This window comes from Maylandia zebra, linkage group LG23 (assembly GCF_041146795.1).
Source record: "Maylandia zebra isolate NMK-2024a linkage group LG23, Mzebra_GT3a, whole genome shotgun sequence".
NCBI lineage: Eukaryota > Metazoa > Chordata > Actinopteri > Cichliformes > Cichlidae > Maylandia > Maylandia zebra.
Window position 1 is genome coordinate 28,264,323 of NC_135188.1, and position 13,126 is coordinate 28,277,448.

General features: G+C 41.7%; 1 protein-coding gene across 3 annotated transcripts in view; it reads left to right on the forward strand.

Moving 5' to 3' along the window:
- mbd5 (methyl-CpG binding domain protein 5) overlaps positions 1-12,093 on the forward strand; it is a 58,600-nt gene extending 46,507 nt beyond the window's left edge. For all 3 annotated transcript variants that reach the window (XM_004563332.5, XM_004563333.6, XM_076880684.1), the window contains exons 6-10: positions 3,606-3,826; positions 3,918-5,042; positions 5,527-5,600; positions 6,612-6,687; positions 6,776-12,093. In XM_004563332.5, the coding sequence (XP_004563389.1) occupies positions 3,606-3,826; positions 3,918-5,042; positions 5,527-5,600; positions 6,612-6,687; positions 6,776-6,838 (1,559 nt within the window). In that variant the 3' untranslated portion in view covers positions 6,839-12,093. The remainder of the gene's footprint in view (positions 1-3,605; positions 3,827-3,917; positions 5,043-5,526; positions 5,601-6,611; positions 6,688-6,775) is intronic.
- Positions 12,094-13,126: the final 1,033 nt, after the last annotated feature.

The following is a 13,126-nucleotide window of genomic DNA, read 5'->3' on the forward strand; positions in this document are numbered from 1 at the left end:
TTTTATCATAAAGGGACATAAAAAACGCACACCTTTGTCCACATGTAAATGCAGAAATGCAGTTTTCTGAAATCTTCACCCTGTCAGGAGTTTTACAAAAGCTCCATTGTCAGTATGCATGAAACAGGCTATGTTTACAAAAAATACCCATGTACATGTGGCTGTAGCAAAGGAGGTCACAAAAGAACTGAAAAGAACATATAAAGAACTGCAGGCCTATGGGCAGAGTTCATGATTCACCCCTGGATGAGTCTTCGATGCACTCTTGGAGTACTTTCGGTAGGTTGGCCACTCCTGGGAAGGCTCGCCACTCTTCCAAGTTTTCTCCATTTTGTGGGTAACGGCTCTCACCGTAATTCACTGGATGTCAATTACTTTGTTTCTCGGCTACTTCTTTACATTGTGTTGGCTAGGAAAACTGAACTTGGAAAAGAACGAGTTAATAAGGTTAATTCATGATAGAACAAAAGGGTCAATTACCTTTTCCCTTAGGGCCACGTAGGTTTGGGTAGCATTTCTCCCTTAATAAATGAAATCATCATATAAAATTTGCTTTTCTGTATTTTTGTCTAATACTAAAAATAGTTTGATTATCTTAAATTTGCACAGTAAGAAATGAATAAGGATTGGGGCATTTTTACAGTTTTTACAGCACTGTAGATGAAGTTATGTTTTGACCACATGCTGAACAAATACACTTTTAGCTTTCAGCTAAAGTCTCATTTATGAATTTTGGCCTTGGAGTTCTCCTGTTGGCAGCGTTACCATTTGGACATTTAGGGAAAATATTCAGTAAATGTTGGTGGGTGGGAGCAGGCTAAATAGTGTTTTTGTCACTGAATGGTGGATGTTACTGTCTGAAGAGCCCTGAAACGCTTTGAAAGTGGCCTAGTCATTGGCGTCTTAGCTTTAGCCTCTGACCATCTGTTTCTATACAGCGTGCAAGCTTTGAACACCCCCCCCCCCCCCCCCCCCCCCCCTTTCTCCTGCCATCAACAAATACTCCAAAGTTCATTGTAAACCCCTCCCGGTTCCCCCCCCCCCCCCCCCCCCCCCCCCCTTTCAACCCAGCTGACCACCGCCCCCATCCCCCAGCAGGCTAAAATCACACCACCCGACCCTCGTAACCCCCCCACCCCCCACCCCCACCCATCCACCACAACTCCCCTACCACCAGCACCACCTCCAAACAAGCTTCCTGGCAGCGGACAGCACCACCAATCATCACTCTGTTGCCAAGGCAACCTCCCCCAGCAACAGCCGTCACTATATCATAGCAGTAGCGGAGAGGACGTGGGGAGGAAGAGGGGGGATGGCCGAGTCGTGGCTCTCAGCATTAAAGAGAGAGTGAGAGAGAGGGGAAGAAAGAAAAGAGGAGGAAAAAAATGGAGAACACACAGCTGCCCTTCAGCTACGTCGCATCGCACCAGCTGCTCCAGTCGCTGCTCTCACTCACTCACACACACACACACACACACACACACACACACACACACACACACACACACACACACACACACACACACACACACACGTCAGGCTGCTGAGATCCTGTATGCGCTCCGGCTTTGTCTACATAACATTGCTGCTGGGCTTTCTCTTCATTCATTGATACATCTGTGGCCTCCGTGTATTTTCCTCATGTTCTGTCCTTGGATGCTTCGCTAACAAGTCTGGCTGTACCGTGCATCTGGCAGCGGGTCCATCTGTTAGCTTTGGGAGCAACAGATTGCTAATGTGGAACTTTGTTTCTTTGATTGTAGAAGCCACGGTCGGGGGACACTTTCTAAGCAACTCATTTTCTAGGTTTAAAATCCACCGAACTGAGAGGTTTATTACACAGATGAACACAAGGGCACAAGAGATTTAAAAAAAAACATGCTACAGCTGCTGAGATTTTTAATTATATTTATGATTTTTATTTATACGGCTCTGTTGTTAACAGAGTTACAGAGTGCGTCATTGAATGAAGTTAAAGTATTATGGTGACGTTCCAGAAATACAACTGAAGATAAGGCAGAATAACAAAATATTAGACAGGATTTAAAACACACTACTTTAAGCCTTTTGATAAAATAACATAATATGATGCCATTTAAATGAGAAGTTTGTATTCTGGTTTGATTGGGCAGACTGGTCCACTAATTGGGAGCACTAATGGCAAATTATCTTTGTTTGCTAGCTGAGTTGCTTTCACCAATTTTAGCCCTAGATATACCTTTTATTTAATATTCTCTGTTTCCTGTTTGTGATCTCACCACTCAGTGAGTAGTTGGCAAGTGTTTGCAGGCAAGTTGGCATCTTACCTGAAAACTAGGATTAGCAGGTGAACCTAAATTGCCCAAGGGTGTGAATGTTTGTTCCCTGTGTTGGCCAGGATAGTTTCCAGCTCCCTGCTGTATAAAAGCTGTATAAGCGTTTAAGAAAATGGATGGATGGGTTCTAAAGTAGGAATGTACTCATCTAGTCCAATCCCGACTCAGAGCTGGATTCAGTATAAGGTGGGTTGGCTTCCTAGAGTGCTCAGGTGTAGCAGAGGGTCCGCTTTTCTGTGTGGTCAGGTGAGACGGTATTGCTGAAAAACTCTGACAGCTGTGATGTTGTCACTTGTCCGGTGCTCATTGGAAAAGCTTTTGTTGCACTTTTACGGTAACGAAATGTGTTGACACTGACGTCAGTAGGATTTCACTTATCAGCTCCCCTCTGCAAGTGAGTTTGTGTGCATGTGTGAGGAGGTGGACACACAGCGAGAGCAAGTAAAGGTGAGAGCAGCATGCAGTCACCTGATGATTTTCAAGCAGCATGTTGCGCTATCTGCAAATTAGAGACAGTCAACACTGCACTACAGTGCACCTTAGCACGTGCTCTTTTATTTGAGTTTAAAGAATTATAAGAGGAATGAGTGCCAGTCTGCGGCTGTCTGCTTATTAAATTCAGGTTTTAGATCAGCACTTACAAAAAAAGGTATCAGGTATAAGAAATGAAAAGTTCTTGCAGCGTTTGAATGCAAAATTATTATTAATTTATTAATAATTTGTTATTGATTATTGCACTGTAGAGGCTGGTGAGGAACAACATTTCGTTTCAGCTGTGGATTTCTGTAAATACCATGTGAAATGACAATAAATCCTACAAACTTATATTAACTTAACTTAACTGAAAAATGAGAAAAAAAATAGGAAAGCAATCTCCTTATGTCCACAAGAAATAGATGGCCATTTGACGATTGTGTTATCTTATTGGTTAAAACAGGTACTGATTTGCAGTTACAGAAAAATGTTAAAAATTTGGTGATTCCCACCTCTACGAAATACAGTGAAGGCTCCAAACACTGGACCCTTTGGTAGTCTGGCTGGGGGCCACAGGTCCTTTGTTTGACATCCTTGATGTAGGCCATCCATTCTTGTTGATGAATGCAGTGAATATTGTGGATTGTTTTAAAAAATGTAACTAGAATTACACTTCAGCATGCTTTATCATATGTTTTACCAAAAATATAAAATATTGCTTAGTTCCTTAGTCGTGAAGTATCAGTGCTGTCTGTATTAAAATACACACCATGTCTGATGGTTCGAGCTCACCGGCCTCTCCCTGTTGTTTTGCAGGAAACCCCTCGTCACTTGGATGTGGAATGGGCGCTCTACAGCCACATGTCAACGCCGGTGGAGGTCAGATGTACCCGCAGCAGGTCCATCAGGGCATGCAGCAAGCAGTGGTATCTCATCCTGCCTACCAGGGGCAGCAGCACTTCTCCGACAACCCGCCCTACGCTGACAGCAACAACGCCAACTCCGGCTCCATGGCCTGCCTCTACCAGAACTACCAGGTGGAGCAATGAGTCATGTTTTGATCTGTGTAGTATTTCAGATGTTTTAGATGACATTTCTAATCACAATGGCCCCTCTCTGTATCCACAGCAGGGGATGCTGCCACACCCACAATTTGGGGAGGAGCAGCAGCCCCAAGGTGAGGGACTTCCAGCGGGTACGCCTAGCTCTGACAGAGCCCCCGGCGGAGGGCCAGAATCTGTGGACGCCATCTACAGAGCTGTTGTGAACGCAGCCAGCAAAGGCGTACATGTAACCATCACCACGACAGTGAGCGGGACAACGCAGGCGAGTCCAGTGCACGCCCTCAGTGCCATGAGTGCCTTCACTGCCTCCATAAGGGAACCTGTCAACCTCCCCCAGGCAGTCAGCGCAGTCCTGCATGGGCACCAGGAAGGGGAGACCATACCCCAGCAAGCCAGAGTGCGGCAGGTGAGGCCTGGGCGGGGTCAGAAGAACATGGATCCAGGGAAGAGCACTCCGGATGGCCCTGAAGCCAATGATTACTTCCGTTCTCCTGGACGCGGGACTCCCAGGGGGCAGTGGGACGGGGAGACTCATCATGGGGGAGGCTTTGACAGTCAGAACAACAACAACGCCTGGGGTGGTGAGGAGTTCCTGGAGTGCTCGACCCAAGTAAGGAGTAGTCCCTGCATGGAGAGACCTGCCAGTCTGGCCCCTGCGCCACCCTGCCCCACCGATGGGTCCAACGACCACAGCCTGGTGATGGCCCACGATAAGGCCTACCTCGATGATAGCTTCCGGTTCAACAACTGCGGTCGGGCACCAGCTAACTACAAGGAACGTCTGGAGCAGACGGTGGAACGTTGCGCCCATCTCAACGGCACCACGCCCCACTTCAACACCCGGGGCTACGGAGAAGTCCTGGGCCCTCCACGGCAGGATGACGACCAGTCACCCAGCTCCTCCACGAGCCTGGAGGGCCCTCTGGCTACAGCCAAAGACTACAGCCACTACAACGGCCACTTCAATGGAATGGCACCCAGCCCTTCGGACACGAAGAGCCTGAGCAGTGAGGAGGACCTCCGGCAGCCAGACTCGCCCTCATCGGAGCTGCTCCACTACCGGTCCAGGACCTTCAACATGGGAGAGCTGGTCTGGGGCCAGCTGAAGGGCTTCCCGCCGTGGCCTGCAAAGCTGGCCGGGGATGAGCAAGTGCACAGCGCTGCCATGCAGCTGCGGGAGCAGGCCAAGGTAAGGGGCCGGGGTAGTCTGTCACCACCTGTCACCATTTTGCCAGCCAGCGCCTCAGCCTGAGGAGGCTATGAGCAGCAATCCCAGTATTAAAAGTTTCAGCGAGTCTTGGATTACAATGAATTATCTTCCAATTAAAGGGAGTTGCTTGCCAATAAGTCGAGAATAACTCGTATTTGACTGTAACTTTCAAATATTGCAGCTTTGAAAAGTCAGAAGGAAATAGAGCTTTTTAAATTTCTGTCCAGCGGCCATCGAGGCAGATGGACTCCAAATTACTCCAAAAACACATCCACGGCTTTACCTGCCAAATCAGAAGTGCAGAACAGAGCATGTCCGACAAACGGTGACTGCCAAATTATCCGCTAGACGCGCCGAAGTGATAAACCGGAGTTCAAATTGAGCATCAGTTCCTGGTGCTTGGTGGGAAATTTTCAGTCTGGTGCTGAATGTGCTCAAATTGATTCCACTTTTCTTTGTGCAGGTAGAGCCAGAGAAGCTGAAAACACTAACTCATGACTTGGAGGCATTCGACCGCGCCGCCAAAAGAGGCCTAAAGTAAGTAACCTCACCCAGCACACTGGTGCTTCATTAATAATATAAACCCACCTTTGCTGTAGTTTGAGCTGAGCGAGGCCTTTTCGTGCTTCCTCTGATGATCTTTATCCAAAGTGGCATTGACACCTAGTGGTTAAAGATGGTGTCCTGCAGCAAAGGAGAGGCAAACATTTGTTTAAGTGAAACAATAAAACTTTAAACGCTTTGGGGCAAAAATAGACCATTAACCCTGAAGTGACTGAACTAAAATGACAGAGGTAGAGTCGGAATACTTTATTCAGTGGCTCTGTTTCCACAAACTACACATGTACAGCTTCTTTTTTCCAGGGTAGATATTAAAAACTGTTCTAGTCTTTTATTTCAATAATCCAAAATTAAAGCTTTAAAGGTCTGTTTAAGTGACCTATGTGTTACAGCACACTCGTATCATTTTAACACCCAAATATGGACACATTGGAGGTTCTGTAATCCTCCGAACAACAAATAATGATGGAAGTCATCACAGTGTATACTATAAACTTGTGTCAAAATATTAGAAGAGTGTAAAATTACAAAAAGATCAAATAGTATATAAAATCATATACTTCCCTGTAACTTCTAAATTATCTTTCCTGCACTGCTTATTCTTTTGGCTGCTCCCGTCAGGGAATCATCTGCCTCTATCGGACCCTAACGCTAGCTTCCTCCTCTGATGCCACCCCTCTGAATGTCCTCCTTCACTACATCCATGAACCGCTTGGCACCATCTCCAAACCATATATCATAGCAGGTCTCACTCCTGTATTACAACAGTGGGACATTTTCAGTTAAAGAGCTATGAGAAGTTCATTAGAAGCATAAATAAACACGTTGGTCACATGGAGTTGAACCAGCTGCTTCTCCGGTCAGTTTCCTCATCCTGTAGATGGATTCAAGTGTAATAATTATTTTTTAAGCTACCTTTTTGTTGTAGTTTATAATTGTAAAGTTTTCTTCTGCCTAAAAGTAAATAATATAAATATTGTCTGACAGACCGGGGAAACTGAATAATCACTTGGAAGCTGCTATCCACGAGGCCATGAGCGAGCTAGACAAGATGTCGGGCACAGTGAGTATTTGCGCTTTTCCTCTCTTCTCATGCACTGCTGTTTCCCCCGCATTCACCACCACACCGTTTCCTGTGTGTGTGCCATCAGATCCCGTCGAGGGATCGTCAGGTGAAGCTCCCCAAGCCGAAGAGGAGGAAGATATCCAGATAACATTGAATGTGTTGGCCCAAGAACGTCCTCAGAGCCTTTCGGAGACTTTGTCCGTTCAGCCTTGATGCGATCTGAGCTCTCTAACAGGTGCTACACGTGGACTTTCAGTGGTACATCGTTGTTCCATGATATCAACTTGACTTAATGACTGACCACAGAAGGTGCTGGAAATTCCAATCACCACTACAGTTTATAGACTGTAGGAAAAAACATGAATACAGAAAAACATCAAAAACGGTTGCAATTTGTCTACAGCTCACTGAATTAACTATTTTTTTCTAGTATAAGATAGTAAAATAAACAAAAAAAGCTACAAGCATTACCTTACATATTTAAGAAAAATAGACAGTCCAAATATTTCTGATACATTTTCAATATGTATATAGATAATCCTGAAATTTCATGCTATTAAGAATTGTATGTAAATATTGTACAATGTCATGTACAACCGTACCTAATGCACATTTTATCTTTTATTGTACAAAACAAAGCAGAAGTGTACCAATGTCTTGGTTTCTATTCAGAAATGCGGTCGCATATGGCCGCATGCATAGGATAAATAAGAATACAGCCTAAAGCTTTTATATGATGAACTGTAAGATGTGCTGTTTTCTTTTTTCTTTCTTTTTCTTTTCTTTGTTGTTTTATTTTTGTAAGGGAACAGCGATGAAACTGACATGAGCTCACCATAACAGTAGTCACTCCAGCTAAGTGTTCATTTGTAATGGGGAGAAAAAACAGTTCAAAAAACACAGAATGAACTTTACCAGCAGAAAGTGTTCAGTGTCCCACCTCACCCACACCCTGTATCCCTACCCTTCCACACACCCACACCCTGTATCCCTGTCCACCCACAGCCTGTATCCCTCCCACCGAGACCCCAGCCGGCTCCACCAGTCACCACGTTACTTGGTCTGGTTCTGGGTTTTTCAGGTGTTGTAATTTATGAACAAAAACTTTTTTTGAGTGTTTTCAGAAGGAAAAATCCACTCACAGACACTTAATTTTCCAAAACCTCCACAATGATTGTTTTTAGAAGAGGTTCATTCATTTAAAGTAAAAATGATGGGGGGGAAAAGTCCTAAACATGGGTTGTCCAGCTTCTGAAACGGCAAGACTTTTTTTTTATGTTGTTGTAAATTAAATGCTATTAATTAATGTTGGACTTCAGAAGTTGAGCTCTTTCTGCCAGCGTGCTTACATGCACTGTAGTTAACTCCGCTGACGTTACATCTGCTGGCTGTGCAGAGTTTTTAACTGGAACAAGTGTACATTGCAAAACAAGTTTTAGCCCATTTTAGGCTACTGAAATGATGAATTGATGGATATTGGTGGTCTTGGTGCATCTCTGAAAAACATCCCAGATTTAATGATTTCAGTGGTTTGGGGCTGAGGTTTTTTGTGGTTTCTGAGTTGCGGCACAGAATAACGGAATGAGGAACCGGTTTTGAGGCTGCGTAGCGTCGGGTAGCAAGTGAGTTGGGGTTGTTTCAGTGGCAGGAGATTAATTTTGAACAGAATTTCAAGGGGTGCATGAGTGAAGTGTCTGGATTTCTTAGGTAGCCCATCCCAAATTTAATATCATGAGCAGTTCCAACATTGGGGTTGGCCATTTCTGGTTGCCTTTGGACCGTTGGTCTTTGGTTAGCATTTATAGATTTGGCACCAGATAATATGACCCTGAGCTATCTTGTCTTGTCTTAGATGCCTTTAGCTTACCTTTAAACAGCTTTGAGAACCCCACATAGGGTTGCATTACACAGTGACACAGTAGCTTGGGGTAGTATCAGTGAACACAATTTCCAATAGCAGCCCAGCCCATAATCTCTGATGTCAGTGGTTCCAGCTTTGTGACTGGCAATTTTGCAGTGCTGTTGGGAGTGGCAGTCTTTATTTTGTAAAAATCTATGGAATAGGCGTCAGATTTGGCGTCAGCTTGATGGATGTAGCGCAGCCACTTCTGCCTTGTTGTGTCTTGAGGACCAGCCCGCATTTTGACAGTTTTAAAACAAATGTAATACAGTATTAGGTTGTACAAGTTTAAGTAACTTCTTACAGTAGCTTCTCCCACCAGTGGGTCCAAATTTGAGACCGGCATTTTGTTTTAGTGTTTGTTTTGTGTTGGGGGGGCGGCATGCTAATGCCTTGCTAATGCCAATGTTTTTGGGATCTATACAAGTTGTTTTTTGAGGGGCATGCATCTGTAATACACTGTAAAACAAGAGGTAGTAGATACTGGGGGTTGAACAAGGGTTGGGGAAAGTTCTCTGGAACTACAATCATAATGGAAAGAATCTGTGTGCTGTCTGTTTGAAATCACTGTGCATTTCATGTAGTCCCAGACATCTGCCGCTCCAGGTTTGGGACCAGTATTTTGTGTTGCAAATGCATAGAGCTGGTCTAGATTGGGCACTAGCACCTACTAATTGGGAAATATGTATCAGTGGTCTAATTAAGACTTTTTCTTCTATGTCCTCTTTTATGAGGTTTTGGTTGACATTATTTTAAATCTGCAGATGGCATAGCTGGATGCTCTGTTGGCATAGGGTTAACTTCATGTCACTCGAGTGCTTACATGTAAAATGGCTTTTTTCAGGAGAAATCTTTTGCTCCCTGATTACTGAAACCATAAAAGTCCATCGCTACATGCATATAAACACACTGTGAGATGTTTAGAGACTCATCCTGGTCCATTTTCAGTATGATGAGTAAAATAAGCCCTGCTCTTAGATTTGAAAGCTTTAACTCTCATTGTTGGAAGTCAAAAAACCATAAACCACTACATCTGAAAATGCAGACAATTTCAGTTTGCTTTGTGTTGTAACCACAAACTTTGGCCAGTTATTAACATGGGTGGATTTTTCCTTCAGCAACAAGAATCACAGGCTGCATCGAACGATCATGTCATTGATTGTCGCGATCATATTCACATGCTTGTTTGTACAGTGACTGTTTTTATTTTTGTTCTCCACGTGTTTTTACCCACAGCTTTCAGTAGAGTAACTGACCTCCGAGGCATCTGAAGCAACACTAACTGGGCTTTCCAGAGCAGTGAAAGCGCTTTTATTTTATTTTGGTTTTCCATTTTAGAGGCCTTGTTGTTTGTTTTTCATATTGATGTAAATTATTTATGTACAGTACTCCATATTTATTTTAAGCTTTACAAATATGCTAGATGGCAATAATACTACCAAGAGTTGAGAACTCAAGCCTTATATGTGTATATGTATGTTTTCTTTCCTTTTTTAACAAGTGAATTGATCATGTATTCAGAGTCCATTACAAACAAAAAGGTCATATTCTGTCTTATTTAAGAAGTGAACGTTACAGATAAGTCTTTTTAATTACAGTGAGGTTTTCTAGTCTTCATGTTTTTACTTGTTACAGATTGTGTCATGGTAGAGAAAAAGAGCATCTTATTTATGAATATGCACATCTGATGTTGGTAATAAATGCAGTTTGAACACTACAAGTTATCAGTGTTTGAAGCTGAGAAGAAGAATCATCATTCGATCGGTCTGACAGTATTGGAAATGGATCAAAACCACCGGCAATCTCTACGGAATAACCAAGTGCAATATTACCAATCGATGGCAAAGATCAACACTGCGAAACACTGCATCTCTCATTGTTTGGACTCTTCTGTGTTGCCTGTTTTGCTTTTCTTTCTTTCTTTTTTTCTTAATAGTCATCTTTTCTGATGCTCTAACCTGAGAGCAATGAAGTAGAAATTGATGTGTAGCTTTATTTTTACACGCCAGCCACAACCGTTAACCCAATTAGCCTCAAAGTTTGAACTAAAATACTGTTACTTGAACTTTATACGCAAGAACTCTAACAAATAAAAAGTTAAAACCAAATAATACACTACTGAAAGAACAGATTCCCCTTTGTCAGCCTCTAAAACAAGGGGTGCACCATTATTGGCCAAATATCCATACGGACACTGGTATCGGCCAAATATCTGCATCTTTGGTAGATTTACAGATATTAGAGGCCAATATTTTGCAGCAAGAACTAAAAAGACCTTTTAAACAAATTAGTTATTTTACCTGACATCAAGGGTGAAATTTTGTGCAACAAAAACTGAAAAAAATATAGATATATAATTGCCCTTTGAAACATCCATTTCTGTGCTTTCCAAATGAAAACACTACTATGACTACATATCCATAACAAATGGAGCCTTTAAGTCTAATCTAATTCCTGCATTTTTAAGTCAAGTTGTACTGTATTTTCCAATGAGATGTCTCGCTACCTTATTGTGTTTTTGTGCACACTGAAAAAAACTGAGAATGTTTTTTTTGTTTTTGTTTTTTTTTTTTTAAAAAAAGCTAATTTTTTTTTCTTTGTTTTTCTCTTTTGTTTACTGTTAAAAATATCAGTATCAAACGCGAACACAAGGCATTGTTGTTACCTTCACAGCGGCAACAACATAAGCAATACCTGTGAAGAATGTGTTTAAAAACACGTCCCCGTTATTTTCAGCGTGCACCCTTTTGAGAGTCGAGGTTTTGTTATTTTGTCTTACTGTAAACCTTCGGAGGAGATGTCCTCCGGCCGTTTTCCAAAATGTGACGTTCGCTGTGGAGAACATGTGAGCTGTTTCGGTAAAGTTCATTCTGCCTCGTCTCCCCCTTCTCTCCACCTCTTTTTAAAAAAACAAAACAAAACAAATTATGTTTTCTTTTTTGGTTTTTGTGCAATGACATGCAGGTTCCTGCACTTGTGACCGGAACCCCATGTGTTACGGATCTGTTATTGGTTTCTTGTAATTCGTGGTCAAGCGTTCAAAGCATTTTTTGTGTTTGAGGTGGTCCGTGCGGTCTATTTTACCCTCCTGTCTCCTTCCACCTGTGATTGTGTGAGGTGTGAGTGTGAGTTTTATTTTTTCCAGTGTTTGTTTCTGCTCTTTAAATCTCCCATCCTTTCGTTGTCAGTATTTTGTTTCTTCAACTTGTAATTAAGTATATATTTTCTCACTAATATATACTTTACAAAAAATAGACCTGCGTGAAGTATGATGTGCACTTGATTGCTCTTTTTATTTTTCTTTATTTGCATTAATGTGGGCTAGGGATAGTTTGTCAGAGTCCATTATTTTGAGATTGTTTGGACTTTTTTTAATGGTTTGATGTACGCAGCATTTTTTTTGTAAATATTGTGAAACATTACAGGTCATGCAGTGATGTAACATTTTGAAAAATGTTGCACAGATGTTTAAGATATTAAAAACATGGTCACTCTTACTTGAATTATCTGATTTGTTGTGCATTTTTATGCCTTTTTGTGGAGGCTGGGTGCTTTTCCCCCCCAGGTTTGTTATTAAATATTTCTAAGAGGAAATTAATGAGAAAGTTTGGAGTAAAACCACGAGTCTAGTTTAAAGCTTGTTGTACACTGGCCTCTAGTGGAAAAGCAGGAAAGCACACTTATATGCAGGGTTTTTAACATTAATATTAAATATTACTCTTTAAATATCTGCTGTTTGTCACTCTTCAAATCGCCCCCAAATTTACCTGAAACCACACACACAAAAAGCCCTTTTGCTTGAAAAACATCCAGCTACTAGACCTACTCAGCAGCCCTAGACCTCCTTTTTTATTAAATGTGGATTAAATGCTTATGTTTTTCAAAGTAGTCACAGAACATTTAGTCACATTTTTCACGTGGGGAATACTACATAAAGTTTAAATATAATCAAAAGCTTCAGAGCAGTTCTTAAGAAGGAAGTGAATATTAGCTTTTACTAACTTGGACACTGTTCAAATTTTGTTATTTCACAACAAAACAGTGACTTTAATGTAATTTAATTGTGTTTCTATTACTTATTTTGGTGCAGTGTGAATGGAGCAAAAGCGCTTAAACTTGAGAAAATACTGTTAAAAGTAAAAAGAAAATCTATTTCCTCAACATTTTCCAAAGCCATGTTTGGGGTCTGCCAGGCTGATTCAGACCCCCCGACCTTATGTTTGATTCCCCTACTTTATTCTATAGCTATATTAACATAGAAAGGATTAAAGTATTTATTTTAAGATATACAATTATTCTTTAAGTAATGATTAGCAATAGCTATTTAGTCAGATATGGTTGCTTGCTTAAATTTGAACCTGTGTGAAGCCTATTTAAAGCTATTGTGAAGCTTTACCTATGACTAGCTTGTACATTTGTCAAATTATTTACTAGTTAATTGGAAAAAATCTTTAACATATATATAAAAAACATATTTTTACAGTTCAAGAAAAAAAAGTTGATTACCTTTTATTCTATATTCATATTAGCTTATAA